The sequence below is a fragment of the Hemitrygon akajei genome, chromosome 21, assembly GCF_048418815.1.
Source record: "Hemitrygon akajei chromosome 21, sHemAka1.3, whole genome shotgun sequence".
NCBI classification, from domain to species: Eukaryota; Metazoa; Chordata; class Chondrichthyes; order Myliobatiformes; family Dasyatidae; genus Hemitrygon; species Hemitrygon akajei.
Genome location: NC_133144.1, coordinates 61,451,649 through 61,479,186, shown reverse-complemented (window position 1 = coordinate 61,479,186; position 27,538 = coordinate 61,451,649). Strand labels below are relative to the sequence as shown.

Genomic DNA, 27,538 nt, shown 5'->3' with positions numbered 1-27,538 from the left:
TACTCTGTGTTTGGTCAAAAATGCATCAAGATTAAATTCCATTTGCCGTAGCTCTGTCCATCAAAACATTCTACAACCAAAGACTATTCACTGTCAATATCATCACAATTTTCCACAATATCTGCAAATATACTAATCATAACTTTGCCATTCACATCCAGATCATTCAAGTATCTAACAAACAGTAAGGGCCTCACTGACGAACTCAACAGTGTTCAACAGCAACACTTGCTGTTGGCTCTCCATTACAAAATCCTTTCACCATCACTCTCTGCTTCAACACACTAATCCATAATTGCATTCTCTATCTCCACACTCCCCATCACGGAGACACACACCCATGCTTGTAACTCTCGGCTTTGGCAAAACCCCATGAGCGTCCTTCCCCTCAGACTTGCAAAATCAAATCCTGCAATGCCACCCCACCCTTGCAATCCAGACCTGTGACCCCCCCCCACCCCACCTCTGCCATCAGACACCTCACACGTACCACAAGAGAACAATCCATCATCCTGTGTCATATTAGTTACTTCCTGTGATCCCACATCCCCTTCTGAAATTCTGTCCCACCCTTCCCACTCCAAATCCTCACGCATTGACTATACATAAGCTCTTCAACCGAACCTGGCACGACATCCTTGCCTTCCTCTCTTGTCACCCTCCTCCTTCTCGCATCCCCTATTGCTTGCACTCTCTCTCGCTTTCCCCCACTTTCCTCCCCCTCCTCTGTCTCTTGCCTACATCCTTCCCCTAAATTGCATAAACAAGTGAAAATCTCCAGATGTTAGAAGTAAAGCAACACACACAAAATGCTGGAGGAACTCAGCAGGTCAGGCAGCATCTATGGAAAAGAATACAGTCGACGCTTCGGGCCGAGACCCTGTACTCTTTTCCATTGATGCTACCTGGCCTGCTGAGTTCCTCCAGCATTTTGTGTCCCTATCTTGCATACTCTCTTTTGCCTCCCTTCCCGCCTCCGGTTGCCATGGTGCTCGGAGATCCGCCTTCACCTGCAGGCCGCTGCGTTTATTCCAGCTGAAGATGCTGCCTGGGTATCCACTAAGGGCCAGAAGCAGTTCGTGGATCATGGCACCGGCCTGGTCACCAACACCCAGTCGTCGCCGTCCCCCAGGAACAGAAACAAAATCGATGTGCCCGGTTTAACACAGAAAACAACGACCGCCAGATCGGCGCGCCGACATTTTTGTGACTGGCAAGAAATCAATCAAAATGGCGTTGCGCGCGATTGCCATGATTTATCCTGGCGACAGGAAGCTCTAAGACTGGACTCTCGCAATATTTAGTACTGGCAGTTTCCAAGTCACAATACGGATTGTTGGCATCTTTACTGTTGGGGATTGGGGAGAGACCAGCAGACAGCGCTGGGGATTGAGAAGGACTCCCTTCCATTCCTTTTCTGTGGGTTTTGAGGTAGTTCATGAAACCAATGTGGGGTCTATAGAGTTTTCCACAAAAGGGCTGGCAGTGACCCTCAGGGTGAGTGAGTGGATAGTTTGTGAGATGCTGCACTCTTTCTGCCACATACATTGGGCTCTGGGCGTTCATCATTCCTAGATTTGAGGTTCTCAATGCACCTTCCCCTTGTGAAGGAGTATGGTCTAGAGCTCCCAGAGGGTGTTGAGCACATACTTGAATCTCGTTCCCTGTCCACTAATCTCTTTACATGATAAAGCTCACTTGAGTCAGGAATGTGAACTATATTGGACTGCCCGGTATGGCCAAGTTGTATATCAGGTAAGGATAATAATTCATTCTTCCAATGAATTTGGAGGATTTTCAGTAATCTGGGTAGATTTAGATTGTGAATAGCTGGTGTCCAAACATAATCCTCGCGATGTCCAACTAGTTACAGACTGCCAACTTGTGAAAGACCCTTTTATAATCACAGGAGATTCTACAAAAGCTGAAAATCCAGGGAAACACTTTTTACCAGAGTGTAATTGGCTAATATGAAGGGGCATGATTTTAAGGAAGAAAGTACAGTATAGGATGTACAAAAAAGCTGGATGAACTCAGCAGGTCGGGCAGCATCCGTAGTGTAGGAGAGATGTCAGAGATATGTTTTTTTACACAGAGAGTGGTAGGTACATGGAATATGTTGCCAGAGTGATGGTAGAAGCAGACACGTTAGGGACATTTATGAAATTCGTAGATAGGCACTTGGATTATAGAAAAATGGAGCGTTATGTTGGAAAGAATGGTTAGATTGATCTTGGATTAAAAGATCAACGAGGATTTAGATACTTTTTTTAAAAAAAAATTTAGGTGCTTTTTTGTTAAATTCTCTTCCTTTGTAGCATATTGTTATTGTATGCTTAATTTTGCACTGTATTAATGCTCCTCATTGGGATTTGGGGTTTTTAATTTGTAAAATGTTTTGAAAAACTAATTTAAAAATTTAAAAAATAAAGAAGATCAACACATCATGAGCTGAGGGGACTATCAATATTATTGTACTGTAATATTCTGTGTTTTGTTAGTGGTGTATTTGATGACTAGCACGTGGACCAAGTGGCCTCCATCTGCTTCATATGTATAATTAATTTTCCAACAACAGGCTTGATTTTGACACTTTTATTTTCACAATAGGAAATAAAATATTAATTTTGGATATTTATCTAATATCTTCTACTGTCCTAGCTAATTTTTAGGGCAATTTTTCAGGCTTTTGGATAAATTTGCATTGCAGTTTAGCTTTGCAACAGGCAGAACTTTCCAATGCTTCAGAAGGTCTCGCCACTTCTTCCCATACTCCCAGTTTGGTCTCTAGTAGGAAAGCACTTTTGTTCACAGCATACTCCTTGGTGTTGCTTTCTTCAATGGCAGAGGTACCTCCGCATACAAAAACCATGTTCCGAATGGCGGCCATGGCATGACACACCTCCAGTTTAGTGCCATTGGGGAGCAAGGGGATACGGTTGACCACCTTGTTGGCTTTGAACTTCTGCAAGTTCACTTCGATGGTGTGCTTGTGGCTTTGCACGGAGAGAGCTGTGTCATCTTGGAAGGCAACTACTGGCCTGTGTTTGAACTCAATGGGGAAAGTCAGGCTTTGCTTAACTTCGCCTGTTATCGTGTCAAAACAGTCCACAACTCCCACCCTGGAGATCCTGTCATTGATCATACATCTGCCAGTTGCTATGTAGATGTATCTGTCCCCTTGGGTCACAACCTCGGCACAGTCCATGGGGACAGTCATCCTTCCAACAGTGGTCCACTTCTCCTTTTTCTCATCATACCGGTAAATAGTGGGGATGTACTTCCTGGGGGCTATGCTGCCCCCAACGGTGTATACTAACCCGTTGCACACTATCATTGAATGGAAGACCAACCCAAGTGGGAGGTCTGGCAACTTGTTCCAAATGCTTTTGTCCAGATTGTACCTCCATGCTGACTTTAGGCTGGCATTTTGCTCATTGGTTCCTCCTGTCACATATAGGTAATTCCTCGTGCATACAGCCCCCAAAGCAGCAGCTCGATAAGGCATGTGCGCAACCTTAATCCACTTGTTCTCATCAACAATATATGCATAGATGGCATTCCGAAAACCACCATCACTGCTTTGCCCCCCCAACACTAGGACCACATCCACCAGGGCTCCTTTCCTCTGGAACTGTAAGATACTGTCAGTGTTCTCCTGTTTGCGGTGACTAAGCACGTCCACTATGGCACACACGCAGGTCGTGTTGTTCTTGACCAATGCCTCTTCATTGCTGATTTTTGAGAGCAGCTGGTCAGTGACTCCATTCAGGTAAATACTGGAAAACAACTTCTGAAAATTATCCATCCTGTTCTCCAAGCTGTGGTTCGTCCATCTTAGTACGGTTGAGAGGACTTGGTCTTCATTAGTGGTGTGGAGGTTTTCATCCTTGACCAGCCTCAGTAATATATGGTATGGGCACTCCACAAATTCCTTTGTCTCACTCAAGTGGAAGAATTCATCTTTCATGTAGGAGTACACAGTGGCTACCAGTTCAGGTAAGTCATAGGTCTCAGCCAACATAAGCGTATACATGTAATTTTGTTTGTCAAGGACGAGCTCTAGGTATTCCACGCAATGGAACTTGAGTCGGTTTATCATGAAGTACTTGGCTCCTTTGAGCAGATCCTCCACATTTTTGTCAGCAATGATGATCTTACCTGTGTAGAAATAGTCCAGCAGTTGATCCACCGAAACTGGGCTCATGTAATCGATGTCAATGGTGACGGACAGCTCATCAGATGGTTGGATATTGCAACTGGAGATTAAGTCCTTGACGTAGGGACTGACCGCAGTGAGAATGTTCTGGTGGGCTGAAAATGAATGGGAACCCACATTGATGACAACATCACAGCATTCCTTGTTCTGTCTTTGAGTATTGAGAGCTTGCAAAATGAAGGTACTGTGTTTATGGTCATCAAATTCCAGCTTCATCTTGCAATGGGCAAGACAGTTCTGAAGTTTGCAGCAGAGCCTCTTAAGATAGAAGTCTATCGTAACCAGGAAGTGATGCAATAAGCCTTGATCTCACAATACTTCTAATCCATCACTTGAATGTTTGTGACTATACATCAGGAAGATGTATAAAACAGGAGCTTGGATTGGCCAGTCCCTATTTGTCAGCCCCTTGGAAGATTGACCAATTGTCCTGTTTCACAAGGGTCAGCTGTGCATGTTTAGCAGGTTCCCAGCAGTTGAAATTTTTGAAGAGCTCACATGGAAGGTCAATAAGAAAAGGGCATTAGATGTATACAAAGACTTTAACAAGTCCCTTGACAAGGTCCCACATGGCAAATGATCCAGAAGAAGGACAGCTCATGGGATCGAAGGAATAGTGGCTGAATAGATCCAAAAGAGATATGGCTGATGTCTGTTCTTGTGTCTATAAAGTTGCTACCAATGGGGTGCACAGAACTCGGTATTCAGTTCCTAGCATTTTGATTTAGGCCTAAATAAAGGGCGCATCTTTAAAGAGTTTACAGATGTGACTGGCAGTGAAGAGGAAAGAAATACACTGTTCTGATGTGTAGATGGTCTAGTCAGATGGAAAAAAATTAAAATTCACCGTGATGAAGTTGTTGTTTTTGAAAAGTGGATCAGAGCAAGAGAATTTAAAAGTGAGAAGGTACCAAGAGGTGTGTGGGAACAGAGGGACAATGGAGTCTATGCCCATATGTCTATAAAGATATCACAACATGTCAGTAATGTGGTATAAAAAGTATATTATTTATTATGCAAAGCATAGAATATAAGAGCAAGTGGTTTTGCTGGAAGTGTATATAACCACAGCTTGAGCACCATGTACATTTGTGGTCACTGCATTACAGGAAAGATGTGATTGCACTGGACAGGACAGGGAGAGTTGATAAAACTGTTGTTGGAACTGGAAGATCTGGAACTAAAGCATGGAAAATTTTATTTATTTAGAGATATGGCACAGTAACAGGCCTTTCTAGCCCAGCAAGCCTGTGCCATCCAGTTATACCATGTGTCTTCAAAATGTGGGAGGAAACCAGAGCACCCAGAGGTAACCCATGTGATTATGGGAAGAACTCTCAAATTTCTTACAGATAGTGTCAGGAAATGTAAAGCATTACACTAATGTGCCACCCTTATTGAATAAGCTCAGGTGGTTTTCTTTGAAAAATAGGATTGTATAATATCCCAGACAGTGGAAAACATCCTGTATTGTCCCGGTACCGAAGAAACCACAACCAAAGGAGTTGAATGACTTCAGACCTGTTGCCTTGACGTTGCACGTGATGAAGACCATGGAGCAGCTGATAATACAGAATCTGAGGCAGTTTGCGTATAAGGAGAAGGTGGGAGTGGAGGATGCTATCACGTATTTGCTGCACAAATCCCTCTCTCACCTAGATGGGGTCAGTGGTGCTGTGAGGATTACATTCCTGGACTTCTCTAGTGCCTTTAACACCATCCAGCCCAAGATCTTAAGGCACAAACTAACGGAGATGGGAGTAGACTCTCACATGGTGGATTGGATAGTGGACTACTTGACAGATAGACCTCAGTATGTGCGGTTGGGAGACTGTAGGTCTGACACGGTGGTCAGCAGCACAGGAGCGCCGCAGGGGACCGTGCTCTCTCCGGTCCTGTTCACCCTGTACACATCAGACTTCCAATATAACTCGGAGTCCAGCCATGTGCAGAAGTTCGCTGACGACACGGCCATAGTGGGGTGTGTCAGGAATGGACAGGAGGAGGAGTATAGGAAACTGATACAGGACTTTGTGATATGGTGCAACTCAAACTACCTGCGTCTCAATATCACCAAGACCAAGGAGATGGTGGTGGACTTTAGGAGATCTAGGCCTCATATGGAGCCAGTGATCATTAATGGAGAATGTGTAGAGCAGGTTAAGACCTACAAGTATCTGGGAGTACAGTTAGACGAGAAGCTAGACTGGACTGCCAACACAGATGCCTTGTGCAGGAAGGCACAGAGTCGACTGTACTTCCTTAGAAGGTTGGCGTCATTCAATGTCTATAGTGAGATGCTGAAGATGTTCTATAGGTCAGTTGTGGAGAGCGCCCTCTTCTTTGTGGTGGCGTGTTGGGGAGGCAGCATTAAGAAGAGGGACGCCTCACGTCTTAATAAGCTGGTAAGGAAGGCGGGCTCTGTCGTGGGCAAAGTACTGGAGAGTATAACATCGGTAGCTGAGCGAAGGGCGCTGAGTAGGCTACGGTCAATTATGGAAAACCCTGAACATCCTCTACATAGCACCATCCAGAGACAGAGAAGCAGTTTCAGCGACAGGTTGCTATCGATGCAATGCTCCTCAGACAGGATGAAGAGGTCAATACTCCCCAATGCCATTAGGCTTTACAATTCAACCGCCAGGGTTAAGTATTGTATGTAATTAGTTTTGCTACAACAAGTGTATGGGACATTGGAAAAAATGTTGAATTTCCCCATGGGGATAAATAAAGTATCTATCTATCTATCATCTATCTATTGCGAGGGGCCAAAAGGAAGGAAGTAGAAGCTAAATCCCTTAACAGAGGGATGAGAAATCAGAAGGAATGATATAAAGTAATTAGTGCAAGGATTAGAGTGAAGTGATAAAGGGAAACACACACAAATACTGGAGGAACTCAGCAGGTCAGGCAGCATCTATGGAGAGGAAAACATAGTCGATGTTTTAGGCTGAGACCCTTTGTCAGGACAGAAAGGAAGAGGGAAGATACTAGAATAAAAAGGTAGGGAGGGAGGCAGGAGGACAAGCTAGAAGGTGATAGGTGAAGCCAGGTGGGTGGGGGAGGAAGGGATAAAGTAAGAAGCTGGGAAGTAATAGGAGGAAAAGACAAAGGGCTTCAGTACATGTGACAACAATAAACCAATTCCAATTCCAAAAATTCTGAATGGGTAACGGTTACGAGATGTCTCGCTACAACTCAGCAGTAGTTAAATGGATGCTTGACAAACTGACCTGTGAACTTGTTGCTGGAAGTGATGTGTGAGCTGTATAGACACAATGGGCTGAATGGCCTCCTACAATGTTGTAGTTTTCAGTGATTCTATGATGGTAGAATAGACACCCAGGTTCAACTGGCTTCCCATTGCTTGTTTCTTATACTTCATAATGGAGCACCAAGAGGCAGGAAGATGTAGGGTGGGAATTCCAGAGCCTAGGAGCTAGGGAACTACAGACATGACAGGCAGCAGGAGTGATTAAAATCTAGGATGAGCAAGTGATCAGCAGTTACTGAAAGTGGAGAAATTGGAGGACCTAGCTGAACAAAAACAACCCATGCAGCTTTCCTGTGGGTGGATTTGTGGATCTGATAAAGAAATGTCACAAACTCAGTTGTTCCCAATTGCTCACCTGTTCAAAGATTTGTCATTGTAATGAGTAACCACCATTGAGAAAAATCATCTTGTCTCGGTTGCCCTTAACACCGGAAAAAAAGACATGAAGCTGTCTCATAGCAATTATAGCCTACCTCTGCCTTCTTTTATTTATTTAGAGATCTAGCACAGTATAGGACTTTCCAGCCCTTCAAGCCACACTGCCAGCAACACACCAGTTTAACCCTAGCTTAATCACAGGACAATTTACAGTGTCCAATTACCTACTAACCAGTACTTTGGACAGTGGGAGGGAACTGCAGCACCTGGAAGAAGCCCACACATTCATGGGCAGGACGTACAAACTCCTTATAGATGATGCCAGAACTGAACTCTGACCTCCAACACCCAGAGCTGTAGTAGCTTTGCATTAGCCGTTATGCTTCTGTGGAGTCTTCTAGGGCCATCTGCATGATTTGGAGATCATAGCAGCTCAATAATTAAAAGACTATGAAAGAATAAAGTAAGTGTGTGTGTGTGTGTGAGAGAGAGAGAGAGAGAGAGAGAGAAAGAGATCACCCTTGACTCCTAGAACTTGCTGGGAATAACCTGCCTGAATTAGTAAAGCCTGGACACTTAGTCCGTTATCAATGTTATTTTCTTTTTCATCAAACATCCATGCTTTCTATCCTTTCTTGAGGGAGTAGATGCTGGCAGACCTATACTATAGTTGCATTTGTTAGTTGCTGGTTTAAGTAACCATTGTCTTCAAGCCAGCATCAAGTCTGCTTTGCCATTTGATCAAGGCTGATTTATTTTCCCTCTCAATTCCACAGCCATCTGTGGCACAGAAATTCCATCTCATCTCTTTTCTAAAGGGACATCACACAGTGAGTGTCAGCATGTCACTCGATCATTGCAGGCTACAGTTCCTCTGTGGCTTGCCTGCTAATGGTACATGTATACATGCTCCTGGATAGGGATCAGGAGCAAAGTTAGGTTTAGTCAGGTACAAAATCATTGGTGGTGTTCGTGCAGAATTGGCACAAAGATAGTATTTATTCATTGAGGGATAAGGGCCTTTCAGACAAGACTGATGATTACGATTATTGAGAAATTAATATCACATTACCAATGTTACTGTTAATTCTGATCAACAATGTCAACAATGCCATTGTTAATATTATTGTACTTCCTGTAGCTAATAAAATGGCCACTGAGTGTATGTTTGTGGTCTTCTGCTTCTGAAGCCCATCCTCTTCGAAGTTCAAATTGCTGTGTGTTCAGAAATGTTCTTTTGCACACCACTGTTGTTAAGTGTGGTTATTCGAATTACAGTCTCTTCTTGTCATTTTGAATTACAGGCCATTCTCCTCTTACCTCTCTCGTTAAGAAAGCATTTTCACCCACAGAACTGCTGTTCACTGCATGTTATTTTTTGTTTTTCACACCATTCTCTATAAACACTAGAGACTGTTGTGTGTGAAAATCCCAGGAGATGAGCAGTTTCAGAGATATTCAATCCACCCCTTTGGGCATCCACAATCATTCCATGGTAAAGTCACTTAGATCATATTTCTTTCCCATTCTAATGTTTAGTCAGAACAGCAAATGAACCTCTTGACCATGTCTGCATGCTTTTATGCATTAAGTTGCTGCTAATTGATTTATTAAATGTATGAATTAATGAGCAGATGTACAGGTGTATCCAATAATGTGGCCATTGATTTTAAATTATCTCTACTATTGTCTATTATTTGCTCCAAAACAGCAAAAAAATCATATAACACCAATTTTATTGGTAATCAACCAAGTTCTAATGCAGAATAGATTTCCGATATAGAAAATAAATCAACCTCATAATGAATGAAACTCAGCTTCCACCTACTCTGTATATTAAGTTGATGACAATGAGGGAAACTGTTCCCAGAACCAGTAGGACTGAAGATAAAATGCTGGAAAAGAAGGGGAGTCCAACAAGCAAAAAAAAAACAAAAGTTAGAGGAACTCAACAGGTCAAGCAGCATCTATAAAGGCAGAGGCATAGTCAGCATTTCACATTGAGACCCTGCATCTGGACAACAGATCAAGATTGACATTTCCTGTACACAATTGTAAGGAGAACTGAATAATTGCTTCTCCAGATCTGATGCAGCACACCAAAAAAACACAAAAGATAAAAGAACACAAGAATATGAATTAAAAAAACATACAATAAATATAAATACATAAGATAGTTATCAAATGTATGTTCATAAAGTGATGCCAGGCTGTACATAAGGCGACTTACGGGAAATAACAAAGTAGTGATGGAGTTAGGTGGAAGTGGTGATCGGCCTTATTTTTGGGGAAAGTAATTGTTTTTGAGTCTGATGGTTTTGGCATGGATGCTACATAGCCTCTTCCCTGATGGGAGTGGGACAAATGGTCCATAAACAAGGTGGGTGGGATCCTTCATGTTGTTACTGGCCCTTTGCCAGCACCTTCCTGTATATTAGCACAAGCATCTAAAATCAGCAAATGGCTTAGAGGAAAGGACAAATGTATTGATCTGATTTCACAGAACATTGCTGGTTTATGCTGAGCTTAATTGTCAATTTTAGAAAAGTCAGGTCGCCTCTCTGCTTATGTCATAGATAAATTACTAGAGCAGGTATACCTTATGGTCCAATATCCTAAATATCTATTTGAAATTCACCTCCAACATTACTTGAACAACCTACTTAATTATAGGGATAAGCACCACTGAAATGATTCTTTCAACCACCAGGCCAATGGTGACCATCCAATATTCATTTACACTAAACCTGTTTTATTTTTCCCATATTTAGATCAATTCCACCCCAGACATTGGGACTCACTTACACCATAAGACCATAAAATATAGAAGCAGAATTAGGCCAATCATGGCTGATTCATTTTTCCTCTCAACCCCATTCTCCTGCCTTCTCCCCATAACTTTTGAGGTCCTTACCAATTAAGAACATAAATCCCACTTTAAATATACAGAATGACTTGGCCTCTACAGATGTCCGTGGCAATGAATTGCACAAATTCACCACCCCCTGGCTAAAGAAATTCCTCTTCATCTCTTTTCTGAGAATGCAGACAACATGGTGTCCAATTAACCTACTGACCAACAACTGCTCGGGATGTAGGAAGAGACTATAACACCCAGGGGAAACGTAGCACACTCACATGGACAACATACATATTCCACTCAACCACACTGGATGTCAGGATTGAACTTGAGTCTGTGGTGTTGTGAGACACTATATCTGTTGGATCTGACTGTTTAACTTTTATTTTATATAATTATATAGAAGTAACTGTTTACTATGCTTCCTAGTGGCCACAGTATGTTCAGTGTGTTTCCCTAGCGGTTACTTCTGGAAGCTTCTCTTAGTTCTACATTATTTGGATAAGAGCGTTCTCATTAGTTGACTCTTACCTACAAATTTGAATAGAATTTTCTTATCTAGGATATAAAAACATCTTAATCTCTTTGTTTTTGTCTCTCTTTTCACTTAGTAGACCTCTAGACCTGTTCATTTCAATTTCTTTGCCCTGTAAATGCTGAATAAAACTATCATGAAGGAAAAAATTTTTGTGCCTCTTTCCTGACTTCTGAAAGCACTTTGGACTGATACATCAGAATCCAAGACCTCCTCACCCATTCTATCATAAAATGAGGTTCAAACCAAAGCTTGGCCATGACTGTCTTTTGGGTGAATTAACAAACCTCTGAGTTGCAATAAGTTATTTAAGGATGGTCACCTCATTTCAGTCTCATTCTGTTTGCCATATCTTGTAAATAATTTATTTCTAAATTAATCCCTCACTTTGTAAATGAATTGTGATGCCTAAAGATTTAAACAACATTGCAGATATACTCATGTAAAAACATTTCCTACGTTTGGTCAAAACAAAAATTGTATTGAAACCTGTAACACTCTGGCCTGTACCAAGATGCCTAGTTCAATACCAAAACATTGAAATCTTGACACACTGCACAAAGTGCTTTAGAAGAAATAGGATAGCAGATTTAATAATAGCTTGTATCTTTTCAAATGACACTGAAACATACAGAACAGAGCAAATTGTACAGGAACAGTTTTATGTAGTGGGATAGTAACATTTTTATTTATAATATGTCCAACATATCTCTTAATTTTCTTCACTTAGCCATTGAAAATAGAAATGATTTTATTTTTTCAGATCTCTACACGCATTTGAAGAGGAAGTAGTTACATTTAGAGTTCTGGCAGTTACAGGTTCTCCAAATCCTGGGTCCTTTTCTCACTGCGCACACATCCCCAATATAACACTGGAAACAGACAAAACACAGGGAGAGTCAGTTTGATATTTGTCCTGTATGCAGAATCTTTTACATTTTCATTTCTCAGGACATGAAGTTGCCAAGGCCAGCTTTGGTTGCTCAAACCAAAAAGAAAAGAGCTCTTATTACAAGTAGAATATTTGGCCAGGCAAGAATAAATAACCATCATCATCGTCATTTTGTGCCATGCTGTATGACATGGGTAATCATGATCTTCCATCTGTATGACTATGATTGTTCTTGGAAATTTTTTCTACAGAAGTGGTTGCCATTGCCTTCTTCCAGGCAATGTCTTTACAAGCCATTATCAATACTCTTCAGAGATTTCTGCCAGCATTAATGGTCGCAAAACCAGGATTTATGATATGTATCAACTGTTTGTATAACCATCTACCACCTGCTCCCATGATCCCAGGGCTAAGCAGGTGCTACACCTTGCTCAAGGGTGACCTGCAGGCAGCAGTTTGAAGGAGTGTCTTACAACCTCTTTTGGTACAGTCATATCTCCAACCTGCTTCCCCAGAAATATAATGTAAATATAATATAAAGGTCGATCCATAGTGTACAGACATCAACATTTAAAAGGCATTTAAGAGGCATTTAGATGCACACATGGACAGGCAGAGAACAGAGGGGGAAAGACCATATGCAGTCTAAACATTCAAAATCAGGTTTGGTATCATTGATGGAGATGGCCTGTATTAAGGTTGAAGGATTTTCTGTATATGTGAGTGGGTGGGAGGGAGGAATGAGGCTTGTTTTTTGCTATTGATGTAGTTGTGTTGTTCTGCTAAACATTGTGGGCATGTAACATTGGCGTGGAATGTGTGGTCACACTTTCAAACCGCCCACAGCACATCCTTGGGTTGTATTGGTTGTTAAGGCAAACAACACATTTCACTGTGTGTTTCGATGTACATGAATCTTTCGATGTAAGTAAATGAATCTGAATTTGAATCTGACATATGCATTTTATTTATTGTTTTGTAGCAGCAATATAGCAAATATGTAAAAACTCTTGGTTACAATAAGAAATATAAACATAAGTAATACAAAAAGTTCAAGTTTATTGTCATCCGACTGTACATGTATGCAACCAAATGAAATAACATTCCTCTGGACCATGGTGCATCCACAAAACATATATCACACACAGGATATTAACCAAAATATTACCTTAAATAAGTTAATAAAATATAATTCAAAATGCACGTAGCGGGCAGCACAGACAAACACTAAACAGCTTGCTGTCCCAGTGGCGCAACCTTGGTGTTGGCAGAGTATTCATTAGTCTCACAGCCTGAGGGAAGAAGCTGTTAACCCAGTCTGGAAATCCTCATTCTGATTCTCCTTTACCTCCTTCCTGACAGTAGAAGGTCGAGGGGATTGTGGGATGGGTGGTAGGGATCATCAACAATGCCTCAGGCCCTTTGTCTGCAATGCTCCTGGTAAACGTCACAAATAGAAGGGAGTGAGACCCCAGTGATCTTCTCAGTGGTTTTTACTATCCTCTGTTCTTGCAGCTTCTATACCACACAATGACGCAGCCAGACTGAACACTGTGGAAAGTTGTAAGAATGAGGGTAGGGAACCTTGCATGCCTCAATCTGCTCAGAAAGGGTAGATTAGTGAGGAGGTGCTAGTGGATCCAGGTTAGATCATTTGTTATATGCACACCAAGGAACTTACTTAATCTTCACTCTCTCCTCCACAGAGCCTTTGATGTGCAATGGAGAATGGGTGATCTGTGCCTTCCTGAAGTCCACAATCATCTCTTGTCCGCGTTGAGAGTCAGGTTGGTGTTCTCACATCTTCTGACAAGCCTCTCAAACTCTGTTTGAGACTCATTGTTGTTGCTGATGAGGTCAGTCACTGTAGTATCATTAGCAAACTTGATGTGGTTTGAGCTGGATATGGCAGTGCAGTTGTGAGTCAGCGACATGAAGAGTAGCAGGCTGAGCACACAGCTCTGGGGAGCACTAGTGCTCTGTGTATTGGAACTTGAGATCTTGCTGCCAATTCAGAGTGACTGGGGTCTTTCCATGAAGAAGTCCAAGATCCAGTTATAGAGAGGGGTATTGAGTACCAATGTGGACTTTTCCCCACCAGCCTCTGTGTTAAACACTGAACAACATCCTGGTGTATGAGGCCCCATTTTCTAAGTGGGACAGGTCAGACTGGAGGGCCAAGGTTATAGTGTAATCAGTGGACCGGTTTCAGTGGTCAATAAACTGAAAGGGGCAATGTAACTGGAAGTTGGGATTTTATACAATCCATTACAAGCTGCTCAAAGCACTTCATGATGGTTGAAGTCAGTGTCCTGGACAGTAATTATTTAGGCCAGTTACTGTCACTCTCTTGGTCACCACTGGAATGATGGTGGCTACTTTGAAACCTGCAGGGGCAGTGTCGCCATAGAGCTCATGCAGTGCTTCCCCACCACTAGCACAGGGGAGGGAGGGAATGTAAACAGCAATAATCACAATGGCAGTGAACTCCCTTGGTAAGTAGAAGTGCCTTCACTTCATTAAAAAGCTTATCTGTGGTGAGCCACAGGTCTTATTGATGTAGACACAAAGACCTTCTTGGATGGTCTTGAGTGCATTCACAGCATTTCAGTGCATCCAAAAGGAGATTAGGCCTTGATTGAAGATTGAGGGGGGATCTTATTGAAACGTATAAAATTCTAAAGGGATTGGACAGGCTAGATGCACAAAGATTGTTTCCAATGTTGGGAAGTCCAGAACGAGGTGTCACAGTTTAAGGATAAAGGGGAAGCCTTTTAGGACTGAGATGAGGAAAAACTTCTTCACACAGAGAGTGGTGAATCTGTGGAATTCTCTGCCACAGGAAACAGTTGAGGCCAGTTCATTGGCTGTATTTAAGAGGAAGTTAGATATGGCCCTTGTGGCTAAAGGGATCGGGGGTATGGAGAGAAAGCAGGTACAGGGTTTTCAGTTGGATTATCAGCCATGATCATACTGAATGGCGGTGCAGGCTCGAAGGGCCGAATGGCCTACTCCTGCACCTATTTTCTATGTTTCTATGTTCAGTCCATGGCCTCCTCTACTGCCATAATGAGGCCACTGTCAGGTTGGAAAAGCTGTACCTCATATTCTATCTGGGTAGCCTCCAACCTGATGGTGTGAACATAACTTCCTCTAACTTCCAGTAATTTCTCTCCCCCTCGCCTTTCTCTATTTTTTGAAACTCCATTCTGGCTCCTCTCTTACCCTTTCTCTTCTACCCACCTGTCTATCACTTCTCTCTGGTGCCCCTCCTGCTACCCTTTCTCCCAAGGTCTACTCTCTCCACTCTTATCAGATTTCTTTACCTCTTCCACCTATTAGCTCCCAGCTTCTCTGTTTATCCCATCTTCCCCTCTCCCCGGTTTCACCTATCACCTGCCATCTTGTAATTCCACCCCACCCCCAACTTTCTTAATCTGGCTTCTTCCCTTCTTTTCCAGTACTGATGAAGGGTCTTGGTCCGACTGTTTATTCAATTCTTAAGTAAAGAGAAGAAGAGAAAGATTTGCCAATGAGAAGTAGAGAAGTAAAATTAGGAACTGGAATATTCTGCATCCTTTAAATCTCCAACAACAATTCACAACATGAGAGTGTGATAGGACAGTACGGTACAGCCCAGTACAGACCCTTCACCCCACAATATTGTGGTGACCTTTTAACCTATTCCTAGATCAATCTAAACCTTTCCCTCCATTTTTCTTTCATCCATATGCCTATCTCTTAAATGTCTGTAATGCATTGGCCTCTACACCACCCTGGCAGTGTGTTCCATGCACTTACCACTATGTTAAAAAAAATCTACCTTTGACATCCTCCTGTACTTTCCTCCTATCATATTAAAATTATGCACTCTCGTATTAGACATTGCTGCCCTGGGAAAAAGGGTGGTGGTTTTCCACTCTACAAGTGGTTCTTTTCATCAAATGCACCTCTGTCATCTCATCTTTCATCCTCCTATGCTCCAAAGAGAAAAACCTTAGTTTGCTGAAAGTTTTTTTCATAAGAGATACCCTCTAATCTAGACAGCATGCTAGTAAATCTCTGCACCCTCTGATTCCACACTTGCAATTGTCCACTTTCTGCAGAGTTGAATTGCAGTCACTATATCATTTCATCAAAATCTGTACCTGTACCATTAATTATACGATGTAGGGAATATAATGTCCTAATAAGGTAAATATATACAAAACTATGAAGGTCCCAAGAGGTTGCATTTGAGATGCCCTTTTCAGAAGGGTAGGAGTAGAGTGGTGTAAACTGTCCAGCGATATGGTGATGTGCAGAGTATTTCTCTGCCACAAGTACCGGTAATTGACTGATGTGTACGCTTTTTCTGTTAAAAGAACTTGTGTTTGATGCCAGCCTTCAATGTGCCTGCACATTGCAGAAAGCAGGTTGTCTGTTTAAATAGTCATACATTCTGTGGCCACTTCAGTGGGTACAATTGCTTATTAATGCAAATATCTGATCAGGTGGTGGCGACTGCAAGCATAAAAGCATTCAGACATGGTCAAGAGATTGAGTTATCCAGACCAAACATCAGAATGGGGAAAAAGTGTAATCTAAGTGACCTTAACTGTGGGGTGGTTATTGGTGCTAGACAGGGTGATTTGGGTATATCACAAACTTTTGATCTCCTGGGATTTTCACTCACAACAGTCTTTACAGTTTGCAGAGAATGGTGTGAAAAATAAAAACAATCCAGTCAGTGAGAGCCCTGTGGGCAAAATTGCCTTGTTAATGAGAGAAGTCAGAGGAGATTGGCCAGGCTGGTTCAAGGTGACAGTAAATCAAATAACAATGCATTACAACAGTGGTGTGCAGAAGGGCATTTCCACATGAACAACACATCAAACTTTGAAATGGGTGGGCTACAGGAGCAGAAGGTCACATACACCCAGTGGCCACTTTATTAGCTACAGGAGGTGTCTAATAAAGTGGCCACTGAGTGTAGAACGGAGCAGAATTATAATGAAAAATGAGAAATTAGCCATGATACTGGATATTATAAAAGGTAGATTAATGTCAATTTCATTGACAAATCTGCTGTCTGAGGGAGTGACAGGTAATTCCTTATCCATACTTACTTCCACTTGTTCACAGGTACAGTACATCACTGGCAAGACCAACACACTGTATTGAGTAACCTGCTGACCACTTCAGAGGGCAATTATGACACAGTCACAGTGGTAGAGTCACACATGGTCCAGATCAAGTAAACAAGACAATTTTCTTTCCCTACAGAATATTAATGAATTAAATGGATTTATTACGCCAGTCTGGTAACTCCATTGTTCCTATTACTGGCACTATAATTTTTTGTTTTAAAAACTTGATTACCTAACTACTTGAATTTAAGTTCCCTTGTTGCTGTGTTGGAATTTGAGCTGATGTCTCCAGATCAATAACTCAGTCCCTGGTTAGTTATTACGGTGAGAATCAATAACATGCCTCAATTCTACTTTACATAATCTCTTTGTGAAAAATGAGTGTTTAGGCTTGAGTTCAGCTGTGATCAATAATTCTACAGTTAAATCATCTTTTTTCAATCTAATGAGAACCAGGAAGAATGTACCATTTTCACTTTATTTTGTTATGCAACATAAGATTACAAATTTTAAGGCCACAATAAGATCATAAGACATAGGAGCTGAATTGGGCCATTTGGCCCACTAATTCTGCTCCACCACTCCAGCATGACTGATTTATTATCCCTCGCAACCCCATTCTCCTCCAAGAGGAACTCAACCTTGTCGTTAGGTTTGGAGGCTTGCATGCCTCAATGACCCGGAGAGCTATTTGGCAAGAGTCAGGGTTTCCATGATTTGGCTTAGTAGAGTCACACATTCCAAAGAGATCAAAGGGTAGAGTCCAGACCAGGAGTGGTCTACCGGTCCTGTAGGTTTGGGGGTTCACCTCATGGCTAATAACCCTGACTGGTAAAACAAAATTTGTTACAGAAACAGCAATGAGGAATCCTTCTACATCTGAGTGTGACGGTATTCCTGAGTCTCCACTTGGGACCTGTGTGACTGATGATAGTGAAAACCAAGCTATTGAAGTGATGAAGGAAGCCCTGACCGCCACCAGAGAAGGAAGACCTTCACTGCCGCCCCAAATGCCAGTGGTGTAACGGAGTTCAATCAATCAATCAACCCCATTCACCTGCCTTGATCTGAATCTCTTGCCAGCTTGCAGAATGTTGACACAAATGGTATGGAGTTCTTCCATCTGCAAAATGATGTTAACCTGTTCAAGTTAGTCAGGTCAGTTGGCAGTTTCTCCAGATCTTTTAACAAGCATGTGAATCAATACCTAGGAATAAATTAAACCTCCAGTATATAAAATATAATTCTCATCCTAACTAAGATAAAGCATCATGCAATTCTTCTCACAATAGATCCCCGGTCACCTTGTGTACTTGTGACTTACGTCAGTAAATTCCTAGAACTTCTGTCATGTCTGGGAAAGCGAGCTTACAAATTAGATTTCAGTAGCAGAGAATAAGGGCAGTGGTGGGCATAACAAAGGGAATATCAAAGGGTGAGACCAAATAACTTAGAGCAGCAGTTAGAAGCCATTATGTTAATTTGTCTGTGTTATACTCAGTGACCATTTTATTAGGTACACCAGCTTATTAGTGCAAATATCTAATCAGCCAATCATGTGGCAGCAACTCAATGCATAAAAACATGTAGACATGGTCAAGATATTCAGACCAAACATCATAAGAGAGAAGATCAAAGGGACTTTCGCCACGGAATGATTGTTGATGCTAGAGGGGGTGGTTTGAGTATTTCAGAAACTGCTGAATTCCTGGATTTTCACACAAGAAGGTGACAGTAACTCAAATAATCATGTGTCACACAGCGATGTAAAGAAGAGCATCTGAATTACAAATACCTGGGGATACGAATTGACAATAAACCGGACTGGTCAAAGAACACTGAGGCTGTCTACAAGAAGGGTCAGAGCCGTCTCTATTTCCTGAGGAGACTGAGGTCCTTTAACATCTGCCGGACGATGCTGAGGATGTTCTACGAGGCTGTGGTGGCCAATGCTATCATGTTTGCTGTTGTGTGCTGGGGCAGCAGGCTGAGGGTAACAGACACCAACAGAATCAACAAACTCATTCGTAAGGCCAGTGATGTTGTGGGGATGGAACTGGAATCTCTGACAGTGGTGTCTGAAAAGAGGATGCTGTCCAAGTTGCATGCCATCTTGGACAATGACTCCCATCCACTCCATAATGTACTGGTTAGGCACAGGAGTACATTCAGCCAGAGACTCATTCCACTGAGATGTAACACGGAGCGTCATAGGAAGTCATTCCTGCCTGTGGCCATCAAACTTTACAACTCCTCCCTCGGAGTGTCAGACAGCCTAAGCCAATAGGCTGGTCCTGGACTTATTTCCACTTGGCATGATTAACTTAATATTATTTAATTATTTATGGTTTTATATTGCCATATTTCTTCACTATTCTTGGTTGGTGCGGCTGTAACGAAACCCAGTTTCCCTCGGGATCAATAAAATATGTCTGTCTGTCTGTCTGTCTGAATGCACAACATTTCAAAACTTGAAGTTGAAGGGCTACAGCAGCAAAAGACCACAGCGGTGTTCTACCTCCTGTACCTAATAAAGTGGCCACTGAGTGTGATGCTAATAGCATGGCTGTGGTATATGACTAGACTAACAGAAAAAGACTATATAAAAATAGATTGGTCACAATTAAATATCATATTTTACCACTTCAGAGGGCAGATTTGTTACCTCTTTGATTTGTTTATGATATACATAAATGATTTGGATGAAAGTGTAGATGGATTGATTAGTAAATTTGCACACAACACAAATATTGCCAAGAGTTTGGATCCTAAATGTTGGAAATGCAAAACATCACACACAAGTGCTGGAGGAACTCAGCAGCTCAGACAGCATCTGTGGATAGGATTAAACAGTCAACGTTTCAGGCTGAAACTCTTCATCAGGACAGTTGTTGATAGTGAGGAGAGGTCTCAAAGGGTTCAATAGGACAAGGGCCTGCTGGAGATATGAGCAGAGAAATGGCAGATGGTGTTTAATCTGGATGATTGCGAGGTGCGGCACTATGGGAGGTCAAATACAAAGCAGTATGTAGTAAATGACAGGACTCTCAGGAGGATCATTGATATGTAGAGAAATCTCAGGATTCAAGTCCATAGTTCTCTAAGAATGGCTATACAAATACATAGGGTGGTAAAGCAGGCGTGCAGCAAACTTGCCACTATCGGTCAGGGCATTGAGTATAAAAGTCATGTTGCAGCTGAGTAGAATGTTCTTCTTAAGCCCATCACCGCTACTGGGGCATAGGCTGTCAATGGCAGCGCGCCAGAGCCAGTCTTTCAGGAAAATCCTTCTGCTCCCAGGAGCTTCTGTGGCGCTATGATTTTACGGATGGTGTTACTAGCCCCAAGCCCAATGCTCCTTAATTCATAGCCAGGCTTAGGACAACCCATGGCAGAGTTGAATAGAACCTTATTTGGCCATATTTGGAGTAGTATGTGCATTTCTGGTTGCTGCATTACATGAAGGATGTGGAGGGTGCAACAGAGTTTCACTGGGATGTTGCCTAGATTAGAGAGTAACAGCAATAAGGAGGTGTTGAACAAACTTGGGTTGTTTTCTCTGGAACATGAGAGGACTAGGGAGACCTAACAGAAGAATATAAAATTATGAGAGGCATTGATAGGGTATGTAGTCCCCAAGCATAACATGGTAGCATAGTGGTTAGTACAATGCTTTATAGTACCGGCAACCAAGGTTCAATTCCTGCTGCTGCCTGTAAGGAGTTAGTATGTTCTTCTGTGACTGTGTGGGTTTCCTCCAGGTGCTGCGGTTTCCTTCCACAGTCCAATGTGTATCGGTTGTTAGGTTAATTGGCCATTGTAAATTGTCCTGTGATTAAGCTAGGATTAAGTAGGGGGATTGCTGGACGGCGCAGCTCAAAGGGCCAGAAAGGCCTATTCCACACTATCTCAATAGGTGATTAGATAGATAAATAAATAAAACTTTAAGGTGATAGGTGGAAAGTTTAAAAGTTTTTACACAGAGAGTGGTAGGTGTTTGGAAAGCACTGTCAGAAGTGGTGAAAGCAGATATGATAGTGATGTTTATGAATCATTTAGAAGGACACATGAACAGGCATAGAGTGGAGGGAGATGTGATCATGAGCAGACAGATAGGATTAGATTAATATGATATCATGGTCAGCACAGATGTAGGACTGAAGGGCATGAACCCCTGCTGTACCTTGGGTGCTGTCTGTGTGGAGTTTGCACCTTCTCTCTGTTCTGTGCAAAAATGACAGAATCAACAGTGGAATGGCTAAACCTGTGGGAATATGGACTTGGAGCAGTGAAGCAAAATTAACCTGAAAAGCTCTTTTCATCACCTGTATGCTCTTGGTGGACTGAGCAACCTCCCTCTATACCATAATTTGCTTTGATTCCCTATAAATATCAGAGTTAGATTCTACCAAAAAGATAACCATGCAAAGAATCTCATTCATGGAAACAAGGTTTTAGATGGGAGACAAGTTCATTAATACAGCATAATTAATCTCCTGTTATTTATTGATTTGTTCTTCACTGTTGAGGGCAGGGTTTGCATTCCATTCTCTCACTGACTTTCCTTAAATCCTCATCAAGATCTGAGAATTAAGGAACCAGATCAGGTTCAATGGGAAAACTCTTTTTTGCAGAAAATCTTTGTTCTGTACAAGAAGCAGTTTATAAGACAATATAGACTTGGATTTTTTTTCTTTGTAGAACCTTCTATATTAATATAAAGTGATAAAATGCACTGTGTTGAAAGCTCCAGTATTTAATCACAAATGTATTTTGAGTGACATCTGTCATTCAGCACAGTAACAGGCCCTTTGGCCCAACTGGTCCAAGCTAACCAAAATTCCCATCTAAGCTTCTCGGAGCAGGTTAAGACCTACAAGTATCTGGGAGTACAGTTAGACGAGAAGCTAGACTGGACTGCCAACACAGATGCCTTGTGCAGGAAGGCACAGAGTCGACTGTACTTCCTAAGAAGGTTGGCGTCATTCAATGTCTGTAGTGAGATGCTGAAGATGTTCTATAGGTCAGTTGTGGAGAGCGCCCTCTTCTTTGTGGTGGCGTGTTGGGGAGGAAGCATTAAGAAGAGGGACGCCTCACGTCTTAATAAGCTGGTAAGGAAGGCGGGCTCTGTCGTGGGCAAAGTACTGGAGAGTTTAACATCGCTAGCTGAGCGAAGGGCGCTGAGTAGGCTACGGTCAATTATGGATAACTCTGAACATCCTCTACATAGCACCATCCAGAGACAGAGAAGCAGTTTCAGCGACAGGTTACTATCGATGCAATGCTCCTCAGACAGGATGAAGAGGTCAATACTCCCCAATGCCATTAGGCTTTACAATTCTACCGCCAGGACTTAAGAACTTTTTAAAAGCTATTATTAATGCTTTTTGAGATGGTGATTTAGATGCATATCATTTTTTTTTTACTGAGTTAAGTATTGCATGTAACAGTTTTGCTACAACAAGTGTATGGGACATTGGAAAAAAGTTGAATTTCCCCATGGGGATGAATAAAGTATCTATCTATCTATCTATCTATCTATCTATCTATCTATCTATCTATCTATTTGAGATCCAGGTTCAATTTCTATCAGGGTCTGTTAGGAGTTTGTTCTCCCTGTGACTGTGTGGGTTTCCTCCAAATGATCTCGTTTCCTCCCACAGTCCAAAGACTTACAGGTTAGTAGGTTAATTGGCCACATACATGTAATTAGGCGGCGTGGGCTCATTGGGCCAGTAGGATCTGTTACTGTGCTGTACTTCTAAATAAAAAGAACAGGGCATTGCAAACATCCTGACAGGGCTTTCTGCTAAGTGTGTATAAATTTGTCCTAAATCTACACTATCACCTAAACTGGGGATAGATTGATGAGGAATTAAGGATATAGAACAATAATATTTTGCAGTCCTGGGATGCAGGGGCTAATTGCAATACTCCAACCAGGAGTTGTTTTCCAAGAGAAAGAGCAGTGTTGCTGTAAATTTACAAGGAAGAGTAGAATCTACCTCTTTCAGCAGCTAGGTTTGCATCTAATGTTAAGGATTAAAGATTAGCTTTGTTTGTCACATGTATCTTGAAGCATCAAAATATGCAGTATTTTCAATGTTATTTAGGGTTGTTTGTGTCAACAACCAACAGAATCTGAGGATGTGCTGGGGACAGCTTGCATGTGTCGCCATGCTTCCAGCATGCCCACAGCTTACTAACACTCACTTTTGGGAGGAAACCAAAAGTTCAAAGTAAATTTACTATTAAAGTACATATATGTCACCATATACAACCCTGAGGTTCATTTCCTTACAGGCATTCTCAATAAGTCCACAATTGAATAATCACTGTAATAGAACCAATGAAAGACCACACCAACTCGGGCATTCAACCAGTGTGCAAAAGACAAAAAAAAAACTGTACAAATGCAAAAATAAAGAAATAAGAATAATAAATAAATGTTAAAAACATGAGATGAAGAATCCTTGAAAGTGAGTCCATAGGAGTGGGAACATTTCAGTGATGAGGCAGGTGAGTGGAGTTCAAGAACCCTTTGGTTCAAGAGCCTAATGTTTGAGGAATAGTAACTTTTCCTGAACCTAGTGGTGTGAGTCCTGAGGCTCCTGTACCATCTTCCTGATGGCAGCAGCGAGAAAGAGAGCACGTGCTGGGTGGTGGTGGTCCCTGATCATGAATGCTGCTTTCGGGCGACGTTTTGTGTAAATGTGTTCAATGCTTCAATCGAAGCATCCAGAAGAAACGCATGGGGTCACGAGGAGACGTTCAAATTCCTTACAGACAGCGGCGGGAATTGAATCCCAATCTTACAGTGCTGCATTAATGGCTGCGCTACTGTGCAATATTGAAACTGTTCCATTTTTACAATATGATATATTTTGTGGGCATAGTTTTAAGATAATAGGCTGCAAAAATAGACAGGGAGTTGAGAGGGGAGTGGGAGGGGATCAGGAAAATATTGCCGGGGGTCTGCAATTCGCTTTCAACGAGGAGGAACCAGAAAGTGCGGGGGAGGTCTGAGGCAGAGGACAGAACGTGGGGAGACCCATGCGCTATAAATCATCACGACATTCTGAAACCACCATGCCACACAGTTGCGTTGTATCCTTGATATTCAGAAAAGGGGAGAATGAATCGATTTTAACGCGGAACTTTAAACACATCTCATTTTAACCCAGCAGTTGGGTAAATCAGTAGTAACGCAGTGGACAACACTAACTCAAAAGGTACAGTACTAGTAATCCCTCCCTGGATCTCATAGTCCATGGAACCAGTTTCCAGTACGGTGAAAGCGATCTCAGACTGGACGACCTTTTACCCTTTAATGTCAGAGAGATGGGCAAATGTTATCCGGAATAGTTGGTCCTCTCTCAGTGCCTCCCCTCCAGACGTGGGCAATGAGGAGATGGGATGCAGACTGCAAACTCATTTCCTGGGGAATGGATGCTATTTAACCCCCCTCCCACCTTTCTCTCACTCAATTCAGCGAGCATTTTGGATCGACGTTCTCGGTCTGATGTTGAGCCAGAACTCAAGTGGATTCGTCAGTTGCTCCATTCGTTGACAAGGCTTAGAGTTAACTTTGTATCAGACTCGAAGCTGTTTCACCTTCCCAACACCATAAGGCTATAAACCATAAGACAAAGGAGCAGAATTGGGCCATTCGGCCCGTTGAATCTACTCCGCCATTTCAACATAGCTGATCCCATTCTCTTCCCTTCTCCCCGTCGCCCTGACTAATCAAGACCACCGCCCCGGCTATCTCTGTAAGCCAAACCTCACTTCTCCATGCAAACAAATGGGTATTACTGGAGATCTCGGATTATTAACACTTCCCCCGCTCAACCCTTGGTAATAACGGTAACGGAAATCGAGTACCCAAAAGCTAAAAGACACAAGAAGCGTGAATCAAAGTTCTGGTCGCAGAGGCAGACTGCTGAAAGAGAAATGTATTCATATTGCATGGCGGAGGAAAGTGGCCAGTCCAAAACATTGACGGTACTTCACGTACAGCCAGATGAAAAAACGGAGAAAACGCAGACCTTTCCCGGGTCATGATTGCCAGTCTATGGACACTTTCTACATATAAACGAGCTCTCATGGTATTACTCAATTCAAAAGTCGACGTACATACCGTGCATACAAACAGCAGAACTAGTTCTCTTTATTTTCAGTATTTTTTTTCTTTATTATCAGTCTTTTACGCTTTGATACTCTTCATTATTGTACCGAGAAGGTCTGGTTTCCATATCGTATTTTTTGTGGATTTTCACACAAACGGACAGAACTGACTTTTTGATATCTGTAAAAACGGAACCCGTTGGTAACTCGGGAAGGGGGGGGGGGGTGGTTTCTGAACAACAAAATAAGTCGACTCTACCTGTGGCCCTTGTCCATATTTCTTCTCCCAGGTTGGAAGCCGTTTGGTCTGTAGTTTCTTCAGCACCTCGTGCAGGGCTCCGAGCTGTCGTCCAGGAGAGGGTGTGCGGTGGATGGTTTAGAATTAAAGAGGTTTGGTGAAATTCTTCGTACCATATAGTCCTCCAAACAAATATTATAAATGATTATAATTAAGTCACTACTTTCCCTGGAGGTTTGTACTTTGGGCATCTGTAATAAGCTACAACATTTCCGTTATCTTAAATACCACTGCACGGCAAGAAAATACTGGGTTTAAAGGAAATGTCCTTAAAAAGTCAAAAGAGGAGATTTAGCTTAATTCAGCATCGCGGGCCGAGGGCCTGTTCCTGTCCTGTACTATTATATGTTAAATACGATGTTATAACTTCAACACACACAAAATGCTGGTGCCACCAGCATTTTGTGTGTGTTGTTTGAATTTCCAGCATCTGCAGATTTCCTCGTGTTTGCGTTATAACTTCAACCTCAGTTTTATTTCCACACACCCGTGCACCTGGCACTGTTCGTTTAAACTAATTTAAATGTTTTAACTTTTAATACTTTAACAAAATCGCAAAAATCAAATTCACACTCCAGTAACTTCAAACTGTGTTGAGAGAACGCACATTTAACTAATCAAGAACGTCAAGCTGTCCCCTACAAGGCTACCCCATTGCCAGTAATAAAACAACGATAAACCAACCAGTTCCTTTTCGCTGGAAGGATAAGAATTTTTGGAGTAGAAATCTCGCAGGGCTCTTGTCTCCACATCAGAGTTCTCGGTGCCAATAGCCGTGGTGAGTAAGGTGGAAAAGTAGACGGCAAGCAGAAGCCGGTCGCTGATCATGGTGCTGAATGAATTTCCGCCCCGGCTGACGTACAGAAACGGGTCTGGGAGCTTGTAGTGTTTAACTCTTTGTCCCAGCGCCTGACTTTTATACAGTGGGACTATCGGTCTGAAAACACGCAATGACTCCTCCCAGGTTAGGGGTGGGCTCAAAGGCTTTGCCGATTGCTGCCAAGTCTTTATCAGGAGAAGCTGTCGAACTTGTCCGCTCCCATATAATTACCAACCTGCCGGTTCCAGTCTCAAAGAGCGATCTGGGATTTAAAATCTTTTGCTATATTAGTAGGTTTGATATCTCATGATAGGGATTTCAATCCTATCGTTATTTGACACCCCTACCTTTCTCCACACAAAGTGGAAACATTTGCTTTAAAAATAATCTGTATCAGTCTGGATGCAGGGTCTTGGCTCCAATCGTCCACTGTCCACTTCACTCCACAGATGCTGCCTGACCCACTGAGTTCCTCCAGAATCTTGTGCGCTGCTCCAGATTTCAGCATCAGCAAGTTCTTGCTTCTCAGACCCATTAATTAACTTGAATTCAGCATCAGTCGGGGGAGGGGGAGGGGTGTATGTGTGTGTGAGAGAGAGATGGAGAGAGAGAAAGGCAGATAGAAGGGAAGAGGCAGGGGAAACAGGGAAGAGAGACATAGAAAGGGAAAAGAGAGAAATATAGTTTGGGGAATCAAGATAGAGAGAGAAGGAAAGAGACAGAGTGAGGGAAAAGATTCAGAGAAAGAGAAAGATTGGGGAAGAGATTGGAGAGAGAGGGATGGGGAGAGTGGGGATGAAACAGAGAGAATAAAGCTTACTGGCATTGCTTTAAGACAAAGGATAGGACCAGTGGGCCAAATAGCTCCCTATCCTGCTATTCAAATGAGCAATCCTGTAATCACTGAAAAAGATCAATGAAATGAAACAATAACTGAATTTCTTTATTTTTCCACTGTATTCTGTAACATAACTGCAGAAAATACATTAGCAATTTATTTGAAATA

The 27,538-nt window shown here is 42.2% G+C and overlaps 3 protein-coding genes across 3 annotated transcripts in view; all 3 read right to left on the bottom strand.

Annotated features, from left to right (window-relative positions):
* Window positions 1-1,202, bottom strand: part of tubgcp4 (tubulin gamma complex component 4) — a 59,118-nt gene extending 57,916 nt beyond the window's left edge. The window contains exon 1 of the mRNA XM_073025555.1: window positions 1,011-1,202. Within this exon, the coding sequence (XP_072881656.1) occupies window positions 1,011-1,088 (78 nt within the window). The 5' untranslated portion in view covers window positions 1,089-1,202. The remainder of the gene's footprint in view (window positions 1-1,010) is intronic.
* Window positions 1,203-2,668: 1,466 nt separating this feature from the next.
* On the bottom strand, window positions 2,669-4,435 carry LOC140714451 (calicin-like). Its single transcript, XM_073025747.1, has one exon. The coding sequence runs from the start codon at window positions 4,433-4,435 to the stop codon at window positions 2,669-2,671; it is 1,767 nt and encodes a 588-aa protein (XP_072881848.1).
* Window positions 4,436-11,925: 7,490 nt separating this feature from the next.
* Window positions 11,926-26,633, bottom strand: LOC140714490 (cocaine- and amphetamine-regulated transcript protein-like). The gene is made up of 3 exons (XM_073025787.1): window positions 26,397-26,633; window positions 25,674-25,757; window positions 11,926-12,138 (listed from the first exon to the last, which is right to left on the bottom strand). Exons 1-3 carry the CDS (start codon window positions 26,538-26,540, stop codon window positions 12,034-12,036), a joined length of 333 nt encoding a protein of 110 aa, XP_072881888.1. The 5' UTR covers window positions 26,541-26,633; the 3' UTR covers window positions 11,926-12,033.
* Between the last annotated feature and the right edge of the window lie 905 nt (window positions 26,634-27,538).